Source organism: Condylura cristata, unplaced genomic scaffold (assembly GCF_000260355.1).
Source record: "Condylura cristata isolate star-nosed mole 26May11 unplaced genomic scaffold, ConCri1.0 scaffold00011, whole genome shotgun sequence".
Taxonomy (NCBI): Eukaryota; Metazoa; Chordata; class Mammalia; order Eulipotyphla; family Talpidae; genus Condylura; species Condylura cristata.
Genome location: NW_004567112.1, coordinates 9,066,515 through 9,092,838, shown reverse-complemented (window position 1 = coordinate 9,092,838; position 26,324 = coordinate 9,066,515). Strand labels below are relative to the sequence as shown.

The following is a 26,324-nucleotide window of genomic DNA, read 5'->3' as shown; positions in this document are numbered from 1 at the left end:
TGTGCCAGAAATGGGGAAGATCAAGCAGGTGCCGGATTTTTTCATTTGAAATCACATCATGAGGAGCAATGCACTTGTCTGAACAGCCCTGAGGGAGAGTTCCCTGACATGCTTGGGCAGAGGCGCTGAAGGACAGCCACCCTTTTCTAGCTGCATGTCCCGGGACAACTTCCTTTATTTGTACCCAGTCAAGTGGGCATGAAAGTTACGTGACTGGCGGATTGTGAGGACATGACATAACGCGCGGAGGAGTGCCGCTCAGTGTCTGGTGCACAAGTCCACAACTGTCTCTCCTGCCATGATTATTAAGGTGACTGAAAGCACCGTCCCCCGCCAGGGATGAGTCACTCACATCTCCGAGGCAGAGAAAACAGCTAACAGTTGTTGCAGCTGTGTCTCGTAGGGGGGCAAAATGTGCCACCCCAAAATATCTCTCTGGCATAAGGCTTATTTTGAGTTGGTTATTTTAAAGAAATAGCAGACACAGAAAAAACTCTGAAAGCTGAGTAGAAGATACTATTGTCAGAGATATTTACATATGTGAAGGGAAATCTCCATTTGAAGGGTGTCTCTGGACCAGAAGAGGGGCATGATCAAATCTCTCTCTTATTGTCAGAGGTATTTACATCTGTGAAGGAAAATCTCCTTTTGAAGGGTGTCTCTGAACCAGAAGAGGGGCATGATCAAATCTCTCTCTTATTGTCAGAGGTATTTACATCTGTGAAGGAAAATCTCCTTTTGAAGGGTGTCTCTGAACCAGAAGAGGGGCATGATCAAATCTCTCTCTTATCAGTGGAGAAGGCAACAATTTAAATCTGCTTAGCAACCATATCCTTGTTTGCTGTGCCTTTCCTGGAAACCACCATAGCTGGCTTTTCCTTTACCCCTAATCCCCAGGGGCTTTGGCTGAAGCTATTAGTTAATGGGGTGACTTGGACCAGAAGGGGAGCTACTCAGTTCTCCTAGGTCTCCATGTATGCAGAAGGAGCACGTGTTAATCATATGTTTCTGCTTTTCTCCTGCTAATCTGTTTATTATAGGGGGTGTTTCAGTTAAGAATTTAGAAGGGTAAAGGGAAAATTGCTTTTCCCTTCTTATACTCTACCTGAAGAAATGCCTTACTCCATGCCACGTATTGGAGTTGGTACGATGATTTAACCAGGCATCTCCTCATCCACCCCCTCAAGTCTCCACCATCCACCTCCCTGTGCTTGATGCTAAGCGTGGTGCCAGGTGCTGTGCTGAGTAATGAAGTTGTCACAGAGCCCTTAGGGATTTATAGACAGTGAAAATTAATACACAGAAACCTTACTTATTTGTGGCTGGGAAGCTACTCATTCCCACATATGCACAAGCAGGAAGCTATAGGACGCAGCATGCCTTGCATCTCTGACAGGAAGTGATATTGCTTCTCTGCTCCAGTGGAGGAAGGAGGTCCTCCAAAGGGCACATAAGGGGGTGCTGGCTTTAGTTCTGGGGGACTAGTGCACCTATGTCTTATCGTGAGAACACACATTGTATATGGGCGTTTTGTTGTTACATCCACATAAACCCTTTTTGTTGGTGAAATAGCTTTTGCTTTATTTGAAGGGCAACAAACTCAAAGGCGAGACCAGAAACTCTACCCTCACTAGCAAAAGAGCCTCATTTATTACGCCAGCTTTTCCAGAGTGCTGATGATATGAACATAGTGTCAAATGTCCTGGTGGAGGCGGCTACTTGCTCTAGCAGGCAAGGGAGCAAAGTCACCTGCACAGAGTTGAAGTCGGTTAATTGCTGTGCAAAACCTGCTGCCTGCTGGTAAAGTCAACCTTTCCAGCACCTACTAATGACCAAGAGCCAAATGGAGAAGTTTTAACAGTGAGAATCCCGCCTTTGCATCTCCACAGAATATTCTTTTCTTTTTTCAATAAATCTCTTTTTAAAGATTTTTTTAAAATTTATGCACAGAACTGGGGTACAGGCCAGAGGTGCAAGGGGTGAGAGGATTCACCAGAGTCAGAGTAGGGAGCAGAACAGGCAGATCAACAAAGTACACTGCTGAGGGGAGACAGAAAGGTCTACCGCGCCCTGTGGGTCAGCTCCCTGGCCAGGGATCGAACTTATGCCGCAGTGGCTACAGACAGCCTCACAGTGCTGCATTCTAACTCGTTGAGCCACCAGAGAGGGCCCAGCACAGAATATTTTTAGAAAGGAAGAGACTGAATCCCAGCATTGCTTTCAACTCTGTACATAGCATGAACCTGCTTAGGTCGCAATAACTTGTAACCAGAAATCCCCCCTCTGTCAAGAGTGATTACATTTTTAATGTCAAGGATTCCTTGTTCCTACTTGCATAAACCAAATTCACACTTGTGATTGTTGGAACAGCTCTCAGAGAGGACCCCTTACATTGATTATCTAACCCTCAGTTGATTATCTAAAAACTCTTCGAATCCTCAGCGCAACTTGGAATCCTCAGTGGGCCTGAGTCAGTGACTTGTTAATGTTCTGCCCTGCAGGGCTGGTGGGGAAGTAGAAATTCTGCATTTCCAACCAATACCTCAGCCCCAAGACTGTAAATTGAAGGGCCAAATATTGGAGAAACTACTCTTTCTCGTGGCAAACTAAGGAACTGGTGTTTCTTTTCCTCTGCTGGCTGTTCTTCCCATTTTACGAAGCTCACAATAATGTGTCGGAATTTTCTTCCTGGTAAGTTCTGGAACAGATTCTTCGAGGAGGATTTGTCACAATGTGGTCATAGCTGACTTTGGGTATTTTAAATTTTTTTAAATATATGCATTATATCGCCCTTCATTTTTGTACAACATATGGTTTCCCCCGTGAAATTCCCACCACCAATTCCCCTGTGCACCATCACCATAGGTCCTTGTGTTCTTCCTACCCCTGTCCTGGTACTTCTCCTCCTCCCCTACAGAATGTCTCTGATCTATAGTTACCGGATGCTTTTGATTTTTGCTTTATTAGTTACTTTTTTCTAATCCCTTTTTTGTTTTCTCTACATTCCTCCTATAAGTGAGACAGTTCAATATTTTTCTTTTTCTTTCTGGCTTATTTTGCTGAACATTATCCCTTGCAGCTCCATCCATGTTGCTGCGAAGGGCATGAGATTGTCCTTTTGGATTGCTGAGTAATATTCCACTGTGTAAATAGTGGAGGGGATTTTGGGAACTTTGGAGCATGTGTGTCCTGGCCCATGTCTCACCATGTCTCACAGATCATACAGCAACCATCTGTGTTGCTTGCTTTTCTTGATTACACTTGCTTTCCATTAGTGATCAAAGTGCCTAGGGGAAGGGAGAGGGGGGACAGCAGAAGACAGAGAGCCCATCATTAAGTGCAGTCCCCTAACTTCCTTTCTGAAACAGCTTCAGGTGGCCATGAAGCCAGACCACTGCAATCAGTGTCTCAGCGCTCCTCTGCCACGTCTTCAGAACTTGGGATGCCCTCCAGGTGGTATGCACAAAAGGTCCCAGAACAGAAGGGGCTGGGGTGCTGGGTTCAGAATCAAGAAGGGGAGAGTCCTAGATGTCGAGGAACAACAATCTTTTATGAATGCATTTGAGGAGCCCAGTCTTCAGACAAAGAGTAACTTGTTCACAGAGAAGCATGGAGCAACTTGGACCATTTAGACAAAGAAGTCCACAGTGTGGCTTTGGGCTTTGACCTGCCCCACCATCCTGTATTCTCCTAAGAGGCTTCAGTGCTGGCCTCTCAGAGCACTATTGTCTCATTCAAACAGCCCCAGGAACATCACAACACGAGTGTTTGGCTTCTTTCACTTAGCATACTACCTGCAAGGTACATCCCTATTCTCGCATGTAGGTCTGTTTTATTCCTTACGTGGGCAAAAAATATTCCATCGCACGGAGAGCCTCTGTTTTATTGCCCACTCATCAGCTGATGGATGCTGGGGCTGTTTCCACTTGGGGCTGCTATGAACATTCATGTACAAGTTTTCTTGTGAGTGCATGTTTTCATTTCTATCGAATCTACATAAAATTTTGTCCTTAATCAGGGATTGTTTTCTGTGCTTTTGATATCAGTTTTATTTTTCTTGTTCATAGTATTATGATCTTCCTCTCTGTCTGAAATCTCTTCCTCCAAAGCACCTGTGGGCTTCACCACCTGTCCTGCTGCCCAACCCAGACACTTGCCAGCTGTCCTTTGTATCTCCTTTGACCCCTCCATCCGACACTCAGGCTGCAGGCCACGTCCAGTCCCTGTAATTACAACTCAAGTCAAGTCTCTCCCAGGGAAGAGTTTGCTGAGATTCTAGAAGCAACAGGCCATGCATTCTTGACATACATATTCTTCTCCTTTTATTTGTGATGTCTGCTTACCCCTTTATCTTAAATGCTTAGCACAGTGCCTCGTGACATAGCAAGGCGAAATATATGCGATCCTATAATGGCCACAGTCAAGATATAGAACATTTTATCGCACCCAAAATTTCCATAAGCACTTTTGTGGTCAACTTTCTCCCTACCCTACCTGCTGGGAAACTGATTTGTGATATCCTGTCCCTAGAGATTTGCCTTTTCCAGACTATCGTGCCAATAGAATCAAATGGTATGTAGCCTTTTGATTCTGATTGTTCTTTTACTTAGCGTGTGTTTGAACCTCTTTCATGTTATTGCAAAAGTTCCTTCCTTTTTATTGCTGAGTACTATTCCCCTGTGTGGAGGAACAGTTTGTTTATCCATTCCCTAGTTAAAGAACATTGGGATGTTTCCCGTTTTTGCCAATTTGAATGATGGCAGTATAAACATTCACATCCAGGCTATTGTGTGATCCAAGGTTTTGGTTTTGATCTTACTGGGATAAATTTGTAGGAGAGGGATTTGGGGATCATATGATAAATGCATGTTTGCTTTATAAGAAATCATCAAACTCTTTCCCAACATAGGTGTGTTTTTTTGTGTTCCTGCTGGCATTGCAGGGGTGGTAGGTAGTCACTGTGCGTTCTCACCAGCGCTCAGGTTGCAAATTCTCTGTATGGTCTGGAACCCAGTCCTTCATCAAATATTTGTTGTGTTTTGTTTAGTTTTTTCTCACCTGAGTCTTGCTGTCTCAGTCTCTTCATGGCCTCTTTCAAAGATCAGCCCTTCTTAATTTTTTTTTTTAAAGATTTATTTATTTATGCATACAGAACTGGGTTATAGGCCAGAGGCTCAGGGGCGGTGAGAGGCTTCACCAGAGACAGAGTGGGGAACAGAACAGGCAGATCGACGAAGTACACTGCTGAGGGGAGCAGCGGGCGGGTCAGGAGGGGTCTGCCACGCCATGTGGTCGCCTCCGGGGCAGGCGGGAATCGAACTCATGCTGAAGCGGCTTTAGATTCTCAGTGCTGTGCTTTAACCCACTGCGCCACCAGGGAGGGCCCAGCCCTTCTTAATTTTGATGAGGCTCAAGTTATCACTCTTTTATGGCTCATGCTTTTGAACTATCTAGGAACTCTTTGTTGTCAGGTCATTAGAATTTTCTACATTTTTCCAGGTGTGGGGTCTACATTTAAGTCCCCACCTTGTGAACTTTTTCACTGCTTAGGTCTCAAATTCACTTTCTACTTGTAGAAAGTGTTTTGAGCTTGCAGGGGGGAGGTTGGGCCTTGGCCGGGTCCTGGACACAAGCAGTCCCTTAATTGTGAGCCTCGACACACACCCCACTCCCCACCCCTGATTTTAATCATGTTCACATTTTCCACCATGCCAAGCACCAAGTCTCTAACTTTAGACACCAACTAGATGTTCCTGGAATTTTACATTGAAATATTAAGATGGCTTTAAGGTTGCTGATCACATTAGGAATTGGGAAAAATAACTTCAGTCAGTCAACAAGCACTGCCTGTATGTTCTATACCTACTGTGAGTCAGACACTTGAATACCTCCCAGAGGTCCAGACCTTCATCCCCCAAACCAGGAATACAGATTTGTTCACCCAACCAAAGTGCTCTCGCAGGGTGTTGTTATCATCTAAAGATGTTCAGGAATTAAGCAGCAGTGGGCAGAGGAAGAATGTGTGGACCCTAGAAATAGAAAGTCAACCTTGACTTGGAGTAGGGCCAGATTTGAAAGGAGAAGGGTCAAACTTCAGGGCAACTTCTGTTTTTTTTTTTTTTTTTTTTTTTTAACCCTGAGTCATATTCCATTGTGTGTATACACATCTTCTTGTTCCAGTCATCTGTTTGGCGACATGTAGGTAATTTTCATAAATAGTGCTGCAGTGAACACAGGTGTGCAGATTTCCTCTTGGATTTGTATTTCTGTGTCTTTTGGGTAGAGTCTACCAGCTCCACCTTTGCGAGGCCAGGACTGGGGTAAGGTTTCCCAGACTTGATTGAGCATTAGAAACACCTGGATGTTGGCCCTCCCTGGTGGTGCAATGGGTTAGAATGCAGCACTGCAAGCTGGCCGTGCACTTCAGAGCAAGTTCAATCCCCCGCCCCGGAGCTGACCCAGCTGACCCACATGACCTCTCCTGACCCACCTGCTGCTCCCCTCAGCAGTGTACTTCATCAGTCGGCCTGTTCTGCTCCCCGCTCTGTCTCTGGTGAAGCCTCTCACCACCCCTGCATCTCTGGCTTATACCTCAGCTCTGTATGCATAAATAAACAAATCTTTAAAAGGAAAAAAGAAACACCTGGATGTTTTCAACTTTGATGTTAAGATCCTTTTACCCAGCCCCCACCCTGAACTACCAAATCTGAATCTCACTATGGGTTAAGCATGAGCTTTGGAGTTCTATTTGGGTCAGAATCTGGATCCTCCCCACTCCTGAGCAAACCTGGACAATCTCTAAACTGTGTCTCTGGGAGTAAACTTTGTCTCTGGGAGTGTGTGGCAGGACAATAGCTGGTGGAGATTGTGTAGACTATTTTGAGTGAGACAGATGCCGTCTTGTCTCTAAGTTGTGCCACTGAGAATTCTAGGTAACAATTAAACCTCCTGACTCAGCTGTTTGATGACTAAAAAAAAAAAAACCCCAAGAGATCATTGCTGACTATGACAACAGACGCCCACACTGCAGCCTTCTGTCTAAAGATTTTTTGCCCACCAACCAGAGATAAACACATGGACTGAAGAACCAACCCAAAATCTCCCCGCAACTGCCCAAGCCCCAGACCATCTCTCTGCTCCTGAAGGAACACACCTGGGCGTTGGCTCAGGTCCTGCACCTGAATCATGACTGATCATGCAGTAAATGCCTTTTGATTATGTTTGTCTGATGACTTCTCGTCAAAGAGATTATAAGCTATGCATGAGAAAGTGCAAATCCAGCAGGAGCATTTAATTAAAATAACGATAAATACTAGCAGTACCCAGTTGTCTGAAGTACCTTGTTCTAGGTGAAGAAGGGGCGGGGCCCTTCTAGTGAAAACAAAACACAGGAGAACCCAGCTGACTCTTGCTCTTCTCCAGGGGGACTGTAACTGCCGTCCATCCTTTCCAACTTTCCATCAAACATGTTCTGAGACAATAAAAGGAATGAAAGAAGCTCCTCTTTCTGGCATCCTTCCAGGTTAGAACAGAGCGGTGTTATTCCTGGCCAGGCTCCACCTCGCTGAGGGGACTGCCATCTGTGTTTGCGAGATGGTTCTTTGGGCAAATCATTAGAAAACCACGTGCCCCCGAGGGGAGCTTCGAGACTGTGGGGCCTGAGGAGGAAGGTGGCATTTGGTCTTGAGAGAGGGTCCTTGCATGTCACCCTCTTGCCAGAGGGGCTCGTCCAGGGCTGGGTTCCCCTCACAGCTTATGTGATCTGCTCTGAGTAGGTAGCCCAGGTGCCTGGCACCCTGGAAGCCCTCAAAACTGACCACCCGTCACAACACCACCACCTTCTTTTCTCTGGACTCACGGGCTGAGGCCTGATTCCCAAGCTCTGTGAATGGAAGCTCTGCCATGCCTCATTGCCCTTTGGGCTAGTCTGGGAAGACCCGCCAGGAAAACATACTGAGGGCCGAGCACAGACAGCTTCTGCTTGGGCGGGAGCTTTTCCCAAGCCCACTTCTCTTTCCATCTGATGGGAGGGCTGTGTTAGTAACAGCAGCAGCAGCAGCAGTGGGGAGACAGCACAAACACAGAAAGCCCTCCCCGGGGTTGCTATTGTGCACGGTACAATAAGGCTCTGGAGACATTTTTTTTTTTTTAATCCAGTTGAGACTGGAAAGTAAATAAATGTGGTCACGTTTGAGTTCCCCCACAGCCTAAAGGGCCCTGGGCGAAGCAGGGGCACCTTGGTCAGCATCTGGCCTTGTGGAGGAGGAGGGAAGATATGGGAGCAGGTTGGAAAGATTGGGGTTGGGATTTCCAGAAGCTTTGTGCACCCATCTTCCAAACACCCTGGGCTTTCTGAAAGTTGCCAGCATCAAGTCCCCACCCTCCACAGTTGCCCGATCAACAATGGGCCTTGTCCAGCCGGGCCAGGCTGGTGACACACCCAGGCTAGGCTGTTTGCCTCTGTGGGAGGAGGCATCCCCTTCCAGCCATGGACAGGGGGGAGGCTGAGCGGGACCCGTGGCTTTCTCAAGCCAAGAAAATGCCAAACACCATAAACAGTTGAGTCTTTACTGCCTTGGATGGTTTTGATGTGAGTCATACAGTTGGAATCTTTCAAGCCACCCTGAGCCTCAGCTCTTCTGCAGGTGGTGTTTTCTAAGCATCCTCAAGTCAGCCAGGACAAATCTGGAGACGCAAGGCCTGAGGGCTCTAAAACTGCAGGAAGAACTGGCACCCTGGGGAGCTTCCATTCTGAACAGCCTTACCCTTGTGCTGTGAGGGTGCCAGTCCTCGCTGCATGACACCTGCCCACACAGTGAGTGTGGAACTCAGGAAACTGGGGCGTGAATCCTGGTTCCTCCACTAGGTAGGCAATCATGTAGAAGATCCTTAATTTCTCTGGCTTTGTTTCCTCACTTCGAAGATAGAAGCAATGTAAGTTCTGTGAAGTTGAAGTAAACCAGGGCTAGGTCAATCCTAGTCCCTATTGTGAAAAGTGAATGCTTGAGTGCTCATTACATATCATGCCAGGTCATGTTCTACATGCTTCTTACCAGCACCCTGGGAGGTAGGTATTCTCCTTTCTCCTATTTTATAGAAATGGAAATTGTGGCTTAAGGAATGTATGCAAATTGTCACTAGTTTCAGTTAATTATTGATGTTGCTGGAACTCAAACCCAGAGTTGGAGGGGACAGTCTGTGCTCTACAGCTATGTAATAGTTTGTTATTATGACTATTAATTAGCACATCTGCATGAGATCTCCATCTTAAACCATTATTGGACAAAGAGAGAGCTGTTACTGAAGCACAGAAAGCAGCCGTGGGCTTGTTGAAAGGCAGTGTTGATAGAAGGACTAAAGTCAAGTCCAGTATAAACCCGCCATTCTTAAACGTTTAAAATAGTACTAGACCTTGTCCAAACATTAGAAACCCCCACTGCCCAAAACTATCTGCTGATGTTTCCTGTCTGAGAGCTCTCTCTTACTGCAACTGGGGTTCCACTGGCCTCACCCGGCCAGAAGCAGGTATTCATTTTTAATGAATGACGACAAAACCAAGGATTAGGTTGTTGACAGGGTTCTTTCAGTTGCTAATTACTCTTAAGAGAGAGCCTGAGGTTTCTTGAGCAATTACTTTATGCCAGGCCCCTGGCTGTGCTCAGCGTGTGTTGACATAATTCAGCAGCCACTTTGGTGTGTCCGTTTTGCAGGTGAACAAATTTAGGCCACACAGGCTAACTAATCGGTCTGAAGGCATAGAGCGAGTATCCCCAAGCATTGTCCCTAACTGTGTCTTGGTGATGGGGCTCATGGTTGGCTGAAGGGAATGGCCCTGGAGGACACAGGGAGTCGTCTCTGCTCAGTGGGCTCCAGGAGATTGAGGGTGTGGGAGACACACTCACCTTCAGGAGGTTACAGGCAGTGGGATGTGGAGGCAAACATCCAGGGTTTGAGGTGGGACCGCCCTGGGCAAGCCCAGCTGTCTGCTCTCCAGCTAAGTGCTCAGGCATGTTTCACTAGGTCCCGCGCTGTGGTTTCCTCCTCTGGACAGTGGTGTGGGCACAGCGATCTGACTTATAGGGCTGACATGAGGGATACAACGAAGACTAAGCACCCCCTAGGGATCCACTGCTGCTCCACTGAACAGAAGCACATGCCTGGCTTGCAGAGCTAGACTACACTTGCAAACAAGTTTTGTCGTTTTGAACAAGTCCACAGTTTGAACAAATGTGATGTTCAACCACAGGCATGCAAGGAATTTACTGGGGCAGGTTGGGCTGGGCCCATCAAATGGGCTGAGAGTATGAACTTGGGCTTGTCTTTCATTTAGGGCAAATGGAGCCCAGGGGACATTCACATGGGTGAGTCCAATTGCTGAGGGAGGACATGGCCAGTAGTCGGCACTGCCATTCCCTCTTTCCCCGGGGGCTGGATCTTCCAGCTCTCCACCTCCTGGCCTCTGGACAAAAGGAAAAGCAAAGCTGTAGAGGTGGCAGGGGTGATGGTGTGCTCAGGGGAGTTCCAGGGGCTCGGAAGAGCAAGAGGGTGATATTGAGAGGCTCGCTAGAAGGCAGGAGGCATTTTACAGGAGAAAGCTGAGCACTGGGCAAGTCAAGGGCTGGCCACAGGGCCTTGAATTCCCATGCTTGTGGGCTCTGCTGTGTGTGTGGTTACCGAGTGAGCCGGGAGTCCACGTCTCAATGAAATGGTGATCAGCTATGCAAACGCCACCAAGGGCTCAGGGTAGACCTGGAGGCCCACCTGACTATGACCATGATGGGGATGCCGGCGTGGGTGGGGGCAGAAGTGAGCACAATGTAGGCCTCAGGGGGGCCTCCTGACTGTGTCCTACAGGAGTAGACGTGACAGGCCGACTGCCTGGAGGAAAAACCTGCTCTGAGCTTCCAGTGAGTGGTCACATAAACGTAGTGCAGGGAGCCCCTGGACAGGTATTATGGGGTGCGTGTGTCTCCCATCCCTCACCTTGATGTTGAAATCCATACTCTTAAGCGACTGGGACTAGGAAGTGGGATCTTTTGGGGGTGGAGGGGTGTGATTACTTCATGAGGGTGGCACCTCATGAAAGGATGAGTGCCCTTGTAAGAAGAGCCTGAGACCTTATTTCCTGTGTCTCTGCTGCCCACCATGAGGAATGGGAAGATGGCTCCATACAAGCCCTCACCGGTCACCGGATGTGCCAACAAGTTCAGCTTGGTCTTCCCGGCCTCCAGATTGTGAGGAATAAACGTGTCTTCTGTTCAAGCTGCGCAGGCCACAGCGCTCTGCTACAGCAGCTGAACCCACCAGGACAGGCATCGAGGACACTCTGACCACCACCCTTGTAAGAACATCCTTGTTCTTACAAGGGTGGTGGTCAGAGCGGGCTACGGCCGTCTTTGAACTTCCCGACAAGCCCAACAGCGGGCCAGTAACATAACAATAAACAGTTAGCTTTTCCGCTTGCTAAAAGAGGGAGGTCGGAGATTGGAAGCTACTTTCCTGGTGCCTTCGCTGAACAGCCACACTGGCAGCTGCTCTGGGCCTCTTGTCGTCCCACCACCCCGTCCCCAGTCTTGTCCCAATGACACGCTGGCCCTGCAGTGTCACGAGTCTGTTAGGCCAGCCCAGGACAACAGCTCTGTGAATTTTTCTCCAGCCGACTTTGTCATTATGGTCTGGACTACTTGAGCAGTAGTCCCAGACTCCCCTGCGTGACACGCTGTCTTTCCCCTTCTAAGTGACCTTCCTGCCTGCTCAAAAATCTACTTCCAACGCACAGCTTCCATTCTAGTTTTGACTGGGCTGTGGGAAACCTGGCTGCTCTTTTTCCTAGCGGGGTAGACACCTAAAGGGAACGGGGACCCAAAAAGCGTTCCTAGCGGGGTGGATGCCGAAAGGGAGCAGGGGACCCAGAAAGCAATACGGTGTGGATGCGCTGACGAATAAAGCACGCACTTTATTCACGTTGAGAGTACAGGGGGACACGGGCACAGCGCAGAGGCACAGGGGTGCTGCCGGCAGCGGGGTGTGCGCGGGGGCCGAGGGTCAACACAGCCAGCGGGCCAGCCGGCCACCCGACTCTGCATGCCGGCGCGGCACTCGGGGTGCAGACGGACACCTGCTCGCTTTCACGGGGGGCACGACACATCTTCGAAATAGCGGCTCTCCCACATCTGCTTTCACAGTTCTGAGGGGGGAGGCCAGGAAGGACGGTAAACCCAACTTGAAATGAAAGAACCACGAGAGCTTGGCTGCAGGATCGTTGGCAATGCACGGAAATCACACGTTTATTACTGGACTGGTCTACACATAAAATCCCCCAAAAACACCAATTTTGCAGACGGTTGTTTTCTCTTCTGTAGGTTCAAGAAACATCTGCGTGGACAATATGAAGTGGCTCGTTTTGTTCTGGATCTTGGGGTACAGCGTTGGTACACACCATCTCCTTCTAGCTTTGGTGGGCGGGTTCAGGAAGTGACTTGTGGGTATCTTCAGTCCAGAAAGACACTCGGGGAAGAATTTTATTTAGTGATAACTGTCGCCACTCAATCACACCAAGCTTCAGAAAATGTTGCATTTTTCCATTTTGCTGTGTACACATCGACTGTTTAGTTTCTTTCAGCTTAAACTGACCCCCACCCCCCACCCCAGTTGCCATACATTACACTTGCCTAGACAAGAACATAAACATCCATTTGCAAAGCATCAGTCACCAACCCCCTCTGCTTCCTGGGCCACAATGGGAAGACAGGAAAGACAGTACTTTTTTTTTTTTTTAAATCAAAGTTTCTCTTTCTTTCATTACAACATATTTGGGACATTCCCTTAATACACATCATCACTAAAATGGGGTGTCACTGCAACTCTCAAGCAAGAAATCATCTCTTTTTCTGGAGTGAATATTCTTCAAAAGGGAGTACTAACGAGTGAGTTTTAGGGTGTACTGACAAACACTGGGTTTGTCAAAAGAAAATAATCTTAATGGTCAACTACAATCAGCCTGGCCTAGGAAGCAGATTCCACAGTGGCCAGGGATAAATGAGAGCTGGCTTCTGAGGACACGGAAGAGCAGATGGCAGGGACTGTTTCCCTCCACTGTCCTTCCTGATGGGGAAATGGGCTCTGGGGACCCACAGCCGTGGGGCGGCCTGCCCCTCAAACACAGATCACTCACACTGAGTTAGCTTTAAAGTTTCTAGAAAGACGGTGCTAGTCAAAAATGGTTGAGTGTTACAACTTGCAAAAGCGAATATATTCTTCTATAATCATTTGAGAAGCAACTTTTTAGAAAAAGGTATTTGCCTCAAAGTGTAAAGAAATTAGGGGAAAGTTTTATAAACATTTTCTAGCGAGACTTCTCCGGTAGGTTAACAAAACGGAGAAGACCAGAGCTGGTGAAAAGGGTTGCCCTGGGGAGAGGAGGTGGTAACAGAACGGAGACAATGGGGAGCAGCAGACACTAGAGAGGACACATAAAAATGACCTTTCTGCACTTCTCTGTTCACGGCTTCCAAGACCAGCAGTTAAATTTAGTGAGTGAGGGGGTCACGCGAGATCGTATCGCTCACACAGACCAAGCTGTGAATGCCCAGCTGGCTGTCCACCTTCCCAAACGCCTGCTGTGTCATCCTAAATCACATGGGAAGACCACGGGGTATCTTGGTTTTTTCTGGAAGAAAAGTGTTTGAAGGAAGCACTGCCTTTCCTATTCTTGCGGGGACCTCTTTCACCTAACGCAATCAGTGACTCTCGAGTGACCCGACACTCAGAGTGCAGCCCTTGACAGGGGCACCAGGAGTAACTAGGATTGTTACATGGAGTGCTGGGTGGGGTCCATGCAGACAACATCCATCCTCTGGTCCGTGGCCTGGGCATTTTAGGGGTGAGCATGCTGTGTCTGTTTAACCAAACAGACAGGGCACTGCAGCCCAAACACTGGCCCTGGCGGTGGGCCCACCTTCTGCTGGGGTGTGGAGTGGGGGCACCTGCTCAGTGTGACGGGTTCCGAGTCCCGTCACTAGAAGTAGCTCAGCACTGCTCTGCTTGCAGACAGAAGGCTGTGGCAATTCTGGCTATGTATTTCTACAGTGCCATTCAAATCAAGTCCCTACACTTGATAGGTAAAGAAGCCACTTCCCCAAGTTGGATGCTAAACTGAAGGCAGAAGCTACAAGAAAAAGTAGAGCTTCACTGGGGGGGACTTGGGGTTCTGTTCTTTAGCAATTATTGCAATTTTTCTCACACTGACAATTGATCTACAGGACCTGGGTCAACATTCACTAACCAACGAAAACCACTGGTTATAAGGAAACGCGACTCTCAGCCGGCAGACACTGCAGTCCACTTGGCCAGCCTGGTTCTCAAGACAGGGATGCACACTGCACCCCCTCCCTCCCCTCACACCTCATCAGGGCAGGGCAAGGACACAGTGCCACCCGGGGCTGCTGCCGCAGGGGAGGCCACAGGGAAGGGGAGAGGGTGGGACCTGGGGGAAACGGGCTGCAACGAGTGAACACAGGTCACCACCACCACCCACCCACACTCACACTCAGTTCTCAGCACTGAAAGGACAGGGGATTTGGACTGCCCAGGCAAGAGCGCAGGACAAGGCTGTGGAGCAATCTCCAGCACTGCTGCCTAGGGCTTGAGTCAGGCGGCTGCTGAAACGACCCACCCGCTTTTCCCCTGGTGTCCGATCCCACCAAGCTTGATGCTCAGTGCCGGCAGGAACAGCTTTCCTATCAATGCCATAGGCAGGTGAATTCAGATGCTCTCTCCCTTGGCTTTCAAACCAGGTTCCCATTCCTAACTGGAGTCCTAAAGCTGAGAACCTCCCACGCGTGGGGTCCCTCAGCTGACCACGACCTGTCTGAGAAGCTGGCAGGAACTGCCATGAGGTCTTAAACCCATGTGGGGGTGAAGCCCGGGGCCCTGGTGTGACCTGTGGGGCTGTTTGAGGACCTGGTGAGATGACCTGCATTCACTCCCAGCCTGACGCTAGGTGAGGTGTGGAGGGTGCTGGCTTCTTCCTAACTCCCGTCCAAAGGAGCATGAGGTGTGGAGGTACAGTCTGGCTTCACCCTTGACCTGAGACAAACACTTGTGGAAATGTCCTTGGAAGCGGCAACACATTCAAACAGAACTGAAATTAAAGAACAAAGATGGACTTTACAAAAATACTTTGGGTGATTATGTACTCACATACCTACATACACGCACGCACGCATGCACGCCAAGAAGTCGACAGTGCCAGGCAAGAAGGGAAGCTTAAAAGGACAAATTCATTTTGAGGCAATCCACCTGGGAGATGCAGAGACTTAAAAGAGAAAAGCATGCTCTTCCTTAGCCTATCACTGAAAAGACCTGGAAAGTAAACTCAAATCAGCATGAGCTCATAAGATGAGGTTCAGGGGACTCCAGACAGAGCAGAGGATGCAAGTGGAAGAACTTGTACTGGAAGGACACGGAACTTTATTCCTCCTCAGAGTGCTCTGGCACTGGGCAAAGGTCGTCGAACAGCAGAGGCCAGGCCAGCCTGAGCCATGGTTCCCTCCTTCCTTTCTTTGCAAAGTGAGCCTAAGATGGCCCCCTATCTTTGGTGGGAGAAGAACCAAGCGCACTATATGAAGCAGAAAAAGAACTGGGGGGCGGGAGGGAGGGTTGGATCACGGGGGTGGGAGGAAGGTTTCTGTTCATTCTTTTCCCTTCTCTTTGTTTCCAAAAAATTTTTTTTTTTACCATTAGCTAAGTAATTTGCCATCCAGGTCCTATCAGACAAATGGAGAACTAGGGGCTTAGACAAAATGACTCTGGCTGCTCTTCAGACCACTCGAGCAAAGTTGCTGGGGTCCCCGACTTGCTTTCATCCTGTGGGAGCTTGGGCCGAGCGGCGTAAGGCCGGGAGAGGAAGACTGCGCCAGACTGCCGCCCCGTGGAGGCGGCCCTGGGCGTGCGCCTCTCAGCCACAGAGCTGCACGAGTCTAGGTGCTCAGACTTGGGGATCGCGACCACTGTGTTTCTCCATGCGGCATCCTAAGGGCACTTGCTGGCTCTGATCCATACAGTTCGCGCTATGCTTGGACGACAGTTAAAGGAAAACCAGAGAAGGTGCTCCTGCTGTGTACATAAGGTGATGTAAAAAGGTCACGTGTGAACACTACTGTCCAGTGTGGGGATGTAGAAATTTCTACCCCATTGCTTCTTGGCGAGTGCTGCCCATCGGATGGCCTGATATTTGGCTCATGGGTGTGTTAATGAGATTTTCCCTTTTTTTTTTTTGTTTTCCTTGCTGCAGACAGTAGTCTGCAAATTCTCCAATCAACTTTGGGATTTAATACAACATCCTGTGTGTCACTGCCATGGTCGGTCCTTTCTCTAATTGCTGACTATGCGCAGGATTTAGAAGAGTTTTGCTCTTTTCTTCATGTCATTGCGTCTCCAAAGAGGTAACTTGTCAAATTCCTGTATAGACATTCCAAAGATTTCCTGAAAAACTTCTGGGGCTAAGTGGCGCTGTGATGGGAAAAAAGAAGACTGGTCAGTCTGCTGGCCACACAGATGGGTTGAGTTAAGAGCAAGCCTGAGTCATGGAAGAGTTTACCTCTGAGGTTTGTTTACTTAAAGGCACTGGCCAGAAGGTTCCTTTCCTGGGCAGGCCGAGGGAGGCACCCTCCCTCCCCCGTCGACCAAAGAGCTGGTGCAGTAGCAATTACTAGAATAACATGTAATGGCAAGGGTCAGAGGTAGTGAATTATTATGCTGGAGGTGACTCCACTTCAGATCCTTGGGATGTTGAGAAGTTGCAGGGGAAATGGACAGAGGCCACAAGAAAGCCAGAGACCTCCAGCGTGGTCCTTGGGGAGCCCTGGCCCTCGGTCCTGGCTCAGCCACAGGAGTTCCAGAGGATGACTACTTGCTGGAGAGAACCCGTCCTTCCTCCTAGAAAAGTTCCCTAAGGATATCAGATCCTTTGTTCTCTGCTGTCTTTTGTCAGGGAGAGGAATGACACTATAGAAAACTGGCAGCCAGAGTTTTTCTTAATTAAAGTCATTCAGATGGAAAAGTACAAAGATCAGTGTTCCGTGTCTGGGGAGTTCTTGGGTATGTGGGCCAGACAACCCTTCTGCAAGGCATGCGGAAACAGCCAAGAGGGAGACATGCCTGCCTGGTGCAGGGTCTCCCCACCCCCCTTTTCTACAGCTCAACCCAGGCTCATGGGGAAGATGAGACTCTAGGAGGTCTCTGGAAAGGGTGTGAAATTCCATGCTACAGCACTAGCCACAACGATGGCAACATCAAATCTGCCAGGAGAGTTCCTGCAGTCATCCTGAGTCCCCTGAATGATGCATTTCTCTGCACATCCTTAAGCTCAATCGTAAGTGTGAACTTGGGCCTTTCTCTCTTACATCTATCTACTACATGAGATGGATCCTTTTTCATGTTTTGCTTTTACTGAGATATTTTTTAGGGGCAGGGTTGGGAAACACAAGGGGGTTGCTGTTGGGACTAGATTTTTTTTTTTTTACCTCCAGTCTGGTTCTGTCCACATCTCTTAGGATCTTGTTGCGCCCTCTGTTGGTCACCATGAGCATTTCATATGGAAATACCTAAGAAGGAAACAACACCTCTTCGGGAAGAGTGCCTGGATTTCACCAAGTGCAATTTCCCTAAAATCTCCTCAGTTAGAGTAGCCGAGATGGTATAATCAGAGCATCTGAGATGGGTGTTTCCAGTGTTGCAGGTGGCATGCATACCAGGGGCCGAGTTTAGATGAGGTCAGAGGACAGACAGGCTGGTGCTACACTGGACAGCGAGGGCTTCAGCCTGCTGACCTGCCCAACGAGACCAGCAGCCAGAGGCGTTTATGGTATGGCTGGTGTAACGTGCCAATCTAGCCCAGTGGGTCGCAGAGATCTGAACACGGGGAAAGACAAGAGGTGCACTTGCCTTCGGTTCCAGCATGTTGGGCATGGACACACCCCTGTCCATTCTCGTTCCCGGGAGGTGGCCATCTGGGAGGGTCTGCAACAGAAAAGCTGGCTCAGGAAGGGGACCCCACAGTAAGGAGGGGCTGTGAGTTCCACACTTCCCTTCCAGGGGCTCATGTCACAGATGATCTCGCCACCATTTAACAAGTGACTCATCTGAATTACCAAGGAGTTCTCGACCCGACATCCTTGCTAATAAGAGCCAAGAAGACTGGTCCTTTATAATCAAACTGGGGGGAGAGCCTGGCTTAGTAGCTATGGGCCCTCTTTGGACCCAGTGTCCATGTATGAAACTACAGGGTACATACAAACAAAACCCAAATTGACCCTGCCAAGTCTTTGACTGCTATTTTCTTATTTCAATGCTAGTTGTCTTCACATTTTCTTCCTTTCTCCTCTATTGCAGTTGCATCAGGTCCAGGATAAAAGGGAATGGTGCCACAGTGAGCCCGAGACAGGAGTTTCTTTCCAGCTGGGGCCAGTGAAGGCGGGGAGTCCCTAACGCGCTGAGTGGTTATAGCGAGAAGATAAACCTCACGAGGAGACCCCAGAGGCTGCCTGACTTCCATCCAGAGGGGTCCCTCCAGGGTCAGAGAAGAGTCCTCGGCCACCTGGCCTGGCCACATTCCCCACCCCTGGGGTAGTGTGACCTGGCACGGGGGTGTCTCTTTTTCCTGGCTCCTCAGGTGTGTGTACTGATGACTAGGTCAGCCAGATTAAGTTTCTTCTCCACAAAAACCCTTCCCTGAAGCTGCAGAGTCTGCAGTGAAAAATGATGGCTCTGCTGGTAAGGCCAACTGGAGCAAACAGTAATCCATACCTGGTAGTCTGGAAAGAAAAGAGAAGATGCATCAGGGAAAGACCTCAAAAAAACTATAGCGATGTCCTGGAGACGGCATCTACTGCAATTGCCCACAAGCTCCCCACCAGACCGCAGTCTTCCTGTCTCTGCACACAATGTCCCTCTCCGTGTCAGGGAGTGCTGCTCAGTGTTAGTTTTCAGTTAAAACGGGCTTTGAAGAAGTTTCTCCTGACACCCTGAAGGTTCCTTGCTTCTCTCTAGATCTCCATCAGTGCATTTCTCACACGGAGCTTCTCTCTCTCTCTCTCTCTCTCATACACACTCACACACACAATCACACACGTTGAGGGGCCACGCCAGCTTCTCTGTCCCTCTGGTATATGAGGGACAGATACACAATAGGAGTCAGACTTTTTGTTACGAACTCACGTCTCATGGTTTATTTCACTAGAGACACTGCGAGATGTTAATCAACGCCCTATCAGCCCACAGCTGTGACCCTCGGCCGCGTGACCCTCGGCCGCGGCAGCGACTTGTGGCCGCGGGAGCCTCACCTCGTACGCCCCCGCTGACGTCCCCGTAGCTGTTGTACTGAGCGAAGTCTGTAGAAACAGGCTGAAAGGAGGAGACACACATTATTAAAAATCTGCTCCATGGTGATTATTTTAGAGACCCATGAGAAGGAAGAAGTGTTACAAAATTTGAAGAAATCTTCCCAAGTTGGGTCCTCCCAGGTGGCACACTGGATTAAAACACAGACTATGAAGCTGGCCGCAGCTGCTTCAGCAAGACTTCGATCACCAGCGGGGGAGGTGACCCACATGGCGTGGCAGACCTCTCCTGACTGGTCCGCTGCTCCCCTCAGCAGTGTACTTCGTCAGTCGGCCTCTTTTGCTCCCCACTCTGTCTCTGGTGAATCCTCTTACCACCCCTGCACCTCTGGCCTGTACCCCAGTTCTGTATACATAAATAAGTAAATGTTTTTTTAAAAAAAGAGAAATCTTCCCAGTTTGAATTCCTGGGGCCCTCATTATATTTTGCTTCTCTTTCTTCTATGAGGACTCTGTCATTTTTAGCACAGCCAATGCCACTGCCCAGCAGGCCCAAGGTAAACAAGCATCTCTTGCTAATAAAATCACATTTTTGCACATAGTTACATTAATTCCATTTGTTTTAGGCTTCGTGAGTAGTTGCAAGTAGCTTCCTTGTGTCATTTTATAATAGAAATAATGGCTTGAGTAATTGCTCCTTTCTTGACTGTAGAATTAGATTAAGAAACAACCACTTAATCTAGTCTCCCCAGAATCTTATACAGGCTTCTGTATCTAAAGTTAGATCTAAAGTCAATTTCTCCTCTCTCAATAGAATGATTTTATTTTGCCTATAACTCAAAGTGATTTACCAGATCAGAGAGGTTATAATTTTCATTACATTTAGGACTGAGATCCTTCTGTTAGACTTATTCAGATAATATGTCAGCTTTCCCACCAGGACAGAAGAGGCGAAGGACACAGAAATAATTAAAAGGCGAAATCTCACCCGGTGAAGTCCGTTTCTTCCATAGCCTGGGAGAGAAGCGGTTTTAGATGATAGAACATGTGAAGCTGAATGAAAAAAGAAAGTTAAAAAAGCAGCTGTTAGGAAATCAGAAGTCTGTTTTTTCAATGGAATTGACAGTGATTAATCTACCTTGCAGAAAAGATAATTTAAAAAGGATAATTCAACTAAGGCTGGACTCCAGTGTCTAGACAATGCTACCATGCTAGGGTCATGCAGGGAAGTTGTCTTTAACTATCTGATTTCTGCAGGTTTTATTTGCAGTAGCCAAAACTGGAAATAACCATAAATGAATGAGTAATAGTCAAGCCCAGGGATATACTTCTCCCATGATGCTTAAAGGTAGAGCTCATATAAACATCTTGGATGAATTTTAAAATAAATATGACATGATGTCACTCAAGGAAAAGAAAAACTTCATGATGTTAACTATGTAAAATTCTAGAAGACACAGATCTGTTCTATGAAGAAGCGAACCAGAGGGTGATGCAGGACTGGAGAGGGACTAAGTTGTCCAACCTCCGTAATCTCCTTCAGAAGTATCAAAAACACCTCTTGAACTGAATATATAAATGGAAAATTACAATGCTTAGAAAATGTTCATGTTCTCTATAGTCAGAGTATCCTGTTCTCCATCAGGATTTCCTTTCTGCTGCTTCTCTCTGAGATGACTATTCTAGATGGTAGACCATGCACATGGGAACTAACCCTTCATGGTTCTTGACATCTTCCAATGGGAAATTGGAAAATTTCCAATTTCTAGTGGGAAAGTAATAATTTTAAGGAAGAACCATAGCATGGTTGACAGGCAGTGGTTCCCACACTTCGTGCCCGCAGCACACTGCAGATTCACAGACACGGTCTTTCCTGGGCAGTCTGCCCTCAGCGGGGGGCAGCAAGGAGGTTCCCCTCACCTGAGTTGATGGGAGAATCGTAGCGACCAGCTGACAGGGATGACCTCTCCCGGCTCTCCTTCTCCTTCTCCATTTCTTCTTTTAATATCAGCTGTCCCAGGCCTGAATTGAGCTGTTCACAGAAAAAAAAAAAAAAAGAAAAAGAAAAAAAAAGAAAGCGAAGATGGCCGTTACCCTCAGGAACTCCAGTTTCTTCTTAGACCAAGCAGCGCCTGGCCCTGCGGGAGCCTGGGTACAGTGGCCCCAGAGCCTGGTGGTTCCTCAGGAAACAGACCAGGCTTTAAACCCTGAGAGGCTCCCAAAGACCCTCTCTTCACTGTGTCCATTGCCAAAATCCACCTCCCCAGGGAGCTTCACATCACATCAGAAGGGTATCTTACCCCCACGCTCCCCCAAAGTGGGTGAGGAGGGAGGTTAGTGTGTAGAGACTGATGGTGTGGTCAGAGGAGACTGAGGCTGGTAGGCTTTAAAAGGAAATCATGCTGATTTGTTTAAAACAAGGGAAAAAGCAATACATGCTCATTATACAGATTTTATAAAAAACCAGAAGGAAGGAAAGAAGGAAAGAAGTTTAACTTACAACCCACTACTCAGAGATAACCACCACTTACATTTTGATGTAATACTGCACAACCCAGATCAGACCATGAATGCAGCTTTGTCTGCTTGCCCCACATTACATAACCTGTCAGGTGCATTTCCCGTCTGATTTAAGCTCTTTGGAAAACATCACTTGAAGGGCTTCAATAGCCCCTAACTGGTAGGAGGGTTGATACCTTCCCTGCTTCCCCTAGCCCAGGCTAGAACTGGCTCTCTCTCTGGCCCTCTGGGATGCTGCAGGCTGGGCTAGGGTGGGGAGGGTATAATGAAGGTTTCTTGGTGGCCACCATTGTATTCCCTCCCTTGTCCCCAGTGGGACACACAAGGTCCCACAGGTCCTAAGGGAAGACTTAGAGAAATGCTCAACCTCAAGAGCATTTTGTCAGAGAGTGTGCATGAGGGAAGGCAGGGGTGGCTCACCTTGGTGTACCCGGCTAACCCTGGTCCTGCATCTTACCGATGCAGGCGGCACCCCGCCTCTCACCACCCCCCCAGTCACCTCATAAAAGCCCAAACATTCTCAGCCCCTGTGGCCGTCAGCCTCCAGGTCATCTCTTCCGGAACCTTCTCAGTACTCTGGCCCTATTTCTGTCACCAGCTGCTGCCTTGTGTCACCAGGCAGACGGCAAGCCGTTGGGAGCTAGGGCCAGCTCGTTCCTCTTGCTGCCTCACCCCAAGTAGTGACTGGAAAAGCAGGGATTGAAAGGGACTGAATGGAAAACTGCCACAAAGTAGTTTAAGGACAAACCTTCATTAATTGCTCTTCTTGAAGCTGCCGGCGTCTCAGAAGCTCCTCATCATCTTCCTCTCTGCCACTAGATCTGCGTCTCATGTCAGCTCCTAATTCCACAGCAAAGACAACTTCTCACATCAGCCCCACGGCAAGGGGACCTTAAGGGATTAGTCGGCCTGTGCTCAACTTGCCAGCCTGCCTAGCACCGGTTCCATACTCCCGGTCAGTTTCTCACAACAGCGGGTCTGTGTGACAAGCCAGTTCAATGTGGGGTCCGGTGAGGCACGAATGTGGGCCTCCCAGTGATGGCTCTGCTCAGTGAGAACTCGGTTTGCCACTGCGACTGGTCTGAGTCATCTCTTTGGCCACTGGTCAGAACTCTTCATGGTAGGTGGGAAGGGAACCAAGAGTTATTATTTTGATGTTCCTGAGGTCAGTTTTCAAGTAGAGAGAAATCCAAATTCATCTACCTACCATCAAATAAGACATTCACTTGTGACAAGTTTTAAAATCTTGTACTTTTTTCCTAATCTATTTAGAATTGTCTCCTCTCACCCTGTCTCCTACCGTAATAAATTCCCCTCCAAAGGAATAGGTTTTCTTTTCCTCATTCTTTAAAAATGATTCTGAGAGTGCTTTATAATAACAGGCCAACAAAACAGGGTTAATGTAGCTAAAAAGTTTACTTGAGTGCATTGAGGCTCACCATGTACCATTTTAAAGATTTTTAGAAAAGAGGGAACAGGGAGTAAAAAGGAGGAATCTGGATGGTTGAAAATGAAGGTAATTATTGTTTTTCCTAAATGGCTTGGATTAGTCTAACTGTGGGAGGAAACAGGAAAGTTTGCTAATCTAATCCAAATAAACTTTAATAGGCTTGGTTTTTGTTATTTTGATTATTGGACCATAACTTTTCTTCATTTTGGAACCCAAGAGAGTTTCAAACTATTTTGCAATGACAGTTTCAACCAAAAAATAAAAAAGTTTGTTCTCTCCTTTCCCCAGAATCGAACTGCTTAGCTAAACAGCTTAGTAGGAGGCTCACCTGCCCCAAGAAATGCCTGAAGGGCAGGGACTGGCAGAGAAGAGCTGGTGATTGGTTCTTAGTTCTAAATTCATTCACGACAATGTGAATTTCCACTTTTAGACTATCTTAATATAAGTAAATAAGCACAACTTTGCCAGAATGAGGCGAACCTTGTCCACACCATGTAGAGTGCATAATGACTGAGGAGACAGGTTTCCCTTTAACCATTTCTGTAAACTGAAACTGCTTCAAAATTCACTTAAATTGCTTATAAGCATTTCCCCCAAATAACTTGATGAAAACCAGCATGATGAAGAAAATGGGGGAGTTTTGGAAAATTGAAGGCCTTTGGGTTTGTTAAGAAAACTGTGATCAGACAGTCAAATCTTTGTAAAGCTGACTCCCTCAGTTTCCAGTATTAGCTTCTGAATTTACTAATACCACTTTTTAGGCCAAGTGATTTCACCACTGACACAACAGTGAAGACACAGACATAATTCTTAAGCATAAGTGTGTGGTTCAAAGCAAAGAATGAAACCGCTCAAATGGGACACTTCAGCACAGAATTCATGGAGATGATCGATGTAAAGCCACGTAACTTTACACAAGTAGTATTTCGGAACACCTTCTACTCTCAAGGAGCTCTGAGTGTGAAGAATGGGTTCTCATAAGAAAAGTGAAAGGGCTTCAAGTGTTAAGGCTGGTTAAGAGCATTGTAATCACAACCCAGAAATAGTCTAAAACACACTTAACTGAAAGAAGTCATGTTTCTATGGACACTCGGTTAATTTAGCCCCTAAACCAATGTCCTGGAGGGGAGACTCTGCTTCAGTTATGGTCAACAGAGGTCCTGATTTTGCAGTGATGACTCTTGAGAGTCCACGCAACTCATGAATTTTAGACCAGCTCTGCCTCTCAGTCAGTGGGTTTGGTTAGAATAAGGGTCTGGTGATTGGGTTTTTCTAACCAGGAAGCATTTTGCACTATTTCTGTCTCATTATTCTGACTCTCGGCCATACTTTTCCTCAGAGTCTTCACATTCAGGACACATGTTCTTGCATATGTTTATACATTTCTCTTCTAGCTTGCCTGGCGATGTGTCTACTTGGCTTAGCTACAGCAATCGCATACCTACGGCAGCAAGTGAGGGGGGCCCGGGCCAGTGGTCCGTCTCAATCTTTGGTACCTCGCTGGGGTCTGGAGCCTGGGCTGCTGGGAACTTGGAAAACTTGATGATGTCTTCTGAAGATTTGCTCTGGGCTGCCAAAGCAGCTGCATCTAGGTGGGAATCACGGGGAGCTTAGCTCTCAGTCTGCAAGGCCTTGGTGGTAAAACCCCACTTCCATTGTTTTCTTGCTCTCTGGCAAGTTTCCACTCCAGAAAGTTCTGGTTATCACAGTTATCACTCAGTGGCAGCACCCAGTGACTGTTCATTTTCCTTACTTTGCATCAGAAGCAAAGCTTCAACCTACATTTGTTCTACATCTGAAAAAATCTTGTTCTAGAGTTATGATGTCTAATACCAGCGATATGTAGCTATTGGTATTTAAATGAGTAAAATGAAATCAAACAAAAAGCTAATGACATTAAAAATTCAGTTCCTTAGCCATATGGTCAGTGAAGACATGAGATTAGGGGCTATTCTACAGCAGCTTGGCTAATTCCATCATCACAGAAAGCACTGCTGGGCAATACTCTTCCAGGACAACTCAAAATTTAAATGAGTGATTTGAAATTAAAGAGCTAAGTTAGAAAGATGACAGTGTCACTTGACTGTCGTTGTTAATCAGAAGAGGTTCTGGCTAGCTTTATCTTTGTGGTTTCTTAGCCCACAAATATAATGCTCCAGTTCATTTTAGTCTCACATTATACATGTGTCCTAGGAGAAATACAAATGGGAAAACCTTCTTGTAGTTTGCAGGAATCTAGCAAAGCTCACTGTTTTGTGCAGGGGTCTGCACATACAAGTTTAAAACAACAAAAGCCAGACAAGCAACAGCATTCCAAGTTCTTATGGGTCATGCACAGATGCAGTCATGGCTCTGAGCCCCCAAACTAATCCCAGAGACCCAGCAAAACAAACCAGGTTCAATGGTCAATTCCGGACTCAGAGTTTGCAATCTGGCCTGGGATGTTACTAAACATTTAAAAATATATTTACTGTGCTTTATATAAAGCTCTCCCTCTCCCTGGGCTCACATCATTTTCAAACTGGAAATAACAGAATCTTTTGCTCCAACTCCCCATTCTTTTAGTAACCTTTTGGGTCTCAATTTCCTTGACCAAAGTTACTCTAAACAAGGGAGAAAGTCTTGGCCAGGCACAGAACATTGTCTCTCTGAATGGCTAGCCTTATAAAAAAATTAGCTTGGGGAACATTGCATATTATATATTTTCCTTTTAAAGTACAAAAGCATATGAAAGCAGGAGAAGCCTTGCATTCTTCAAAAAGAGTCATGCCTTCATTTAAATCTAGCGCCTTCCAAATACTCTTGGGCACTGACAGCAGGTTTTAGTTACCAAATATTTCAGTGGCACAGAACTGCTGTTCTGCAGAATGTCTTTTGGGAAGGACTGTTCTGGTTCTGTTACTCTAATACAACAGACAGGGAAAGTCTTCAAAGTTCATTTCTGGAAAAAAGCCAATTCACCCCTTCCAACTATACAATGCAACATTAGCCACGCTAAATCTTAATTACGATTA

At 47.3% G+C, this 26,324-nt stretch overlaps 1 protein-coding gene across 7 annotated transcripts in view; it reads right to left on the bottom strand.

Moving 5' to 3' along the window:
- Window positions 1–11,936: 11,936 nt before the first annotated feature.
- The window catches only part of ABLIM1 (actin binding LIM protein 1), a 241,769-nt gene continuing 227,381 nt past the window's right edge, over window positions 11,937–26,324 (bottom strand). For 4 of the 7 annotated variants that reach the window (XM_012723613.1, XM_012723611.1, XM_012723609.1 and 1 more), the window contains exons 14-22: window positions 24,752–24,898; window positions 22,609–22,700; window positions 21,261–21,372; window positions 20,329–20,393; window positions 19,344–19,404; window positions 18,808–18,815; window positions 17,947–18,021; window positions 17,526–17,606; window positions 11,937–16,512 (exon numbers count right to left, since the gene is read on the bottom strand). In XM_012723613.1, coding sequence (XP_012579067.1) covers window positions 16,399–16,512; window positions 17,526–17,606; window positions 17,947–18,021; window positions 18,808–18,815; window positions 19,344–19,404; window positions 20,329–20,393; window positions 21,261–21,372; window positions 22,609–22,700; window positions 24,752–24,898 — 755 coding nt within the window. In that variant the 3' untranslated portion in view covers window positions 11,937–16,398. The remainder of the gene's footprint in view (window positions 16,513–17,525; window positions 17,607–17,946; window positions 18,022–18,807; window positions 18,816–19,343; window positions 19,405–20,328; window positions 20,394–21,260; window positions 21,373–22,608; window positions 22,701–24,751; window positions 24,899–26,324) is intronic. The other 3 variants (XM_012723615.1, XM_012723610.1, XM_012723614.1) reach the window with 2 other exon arrangements.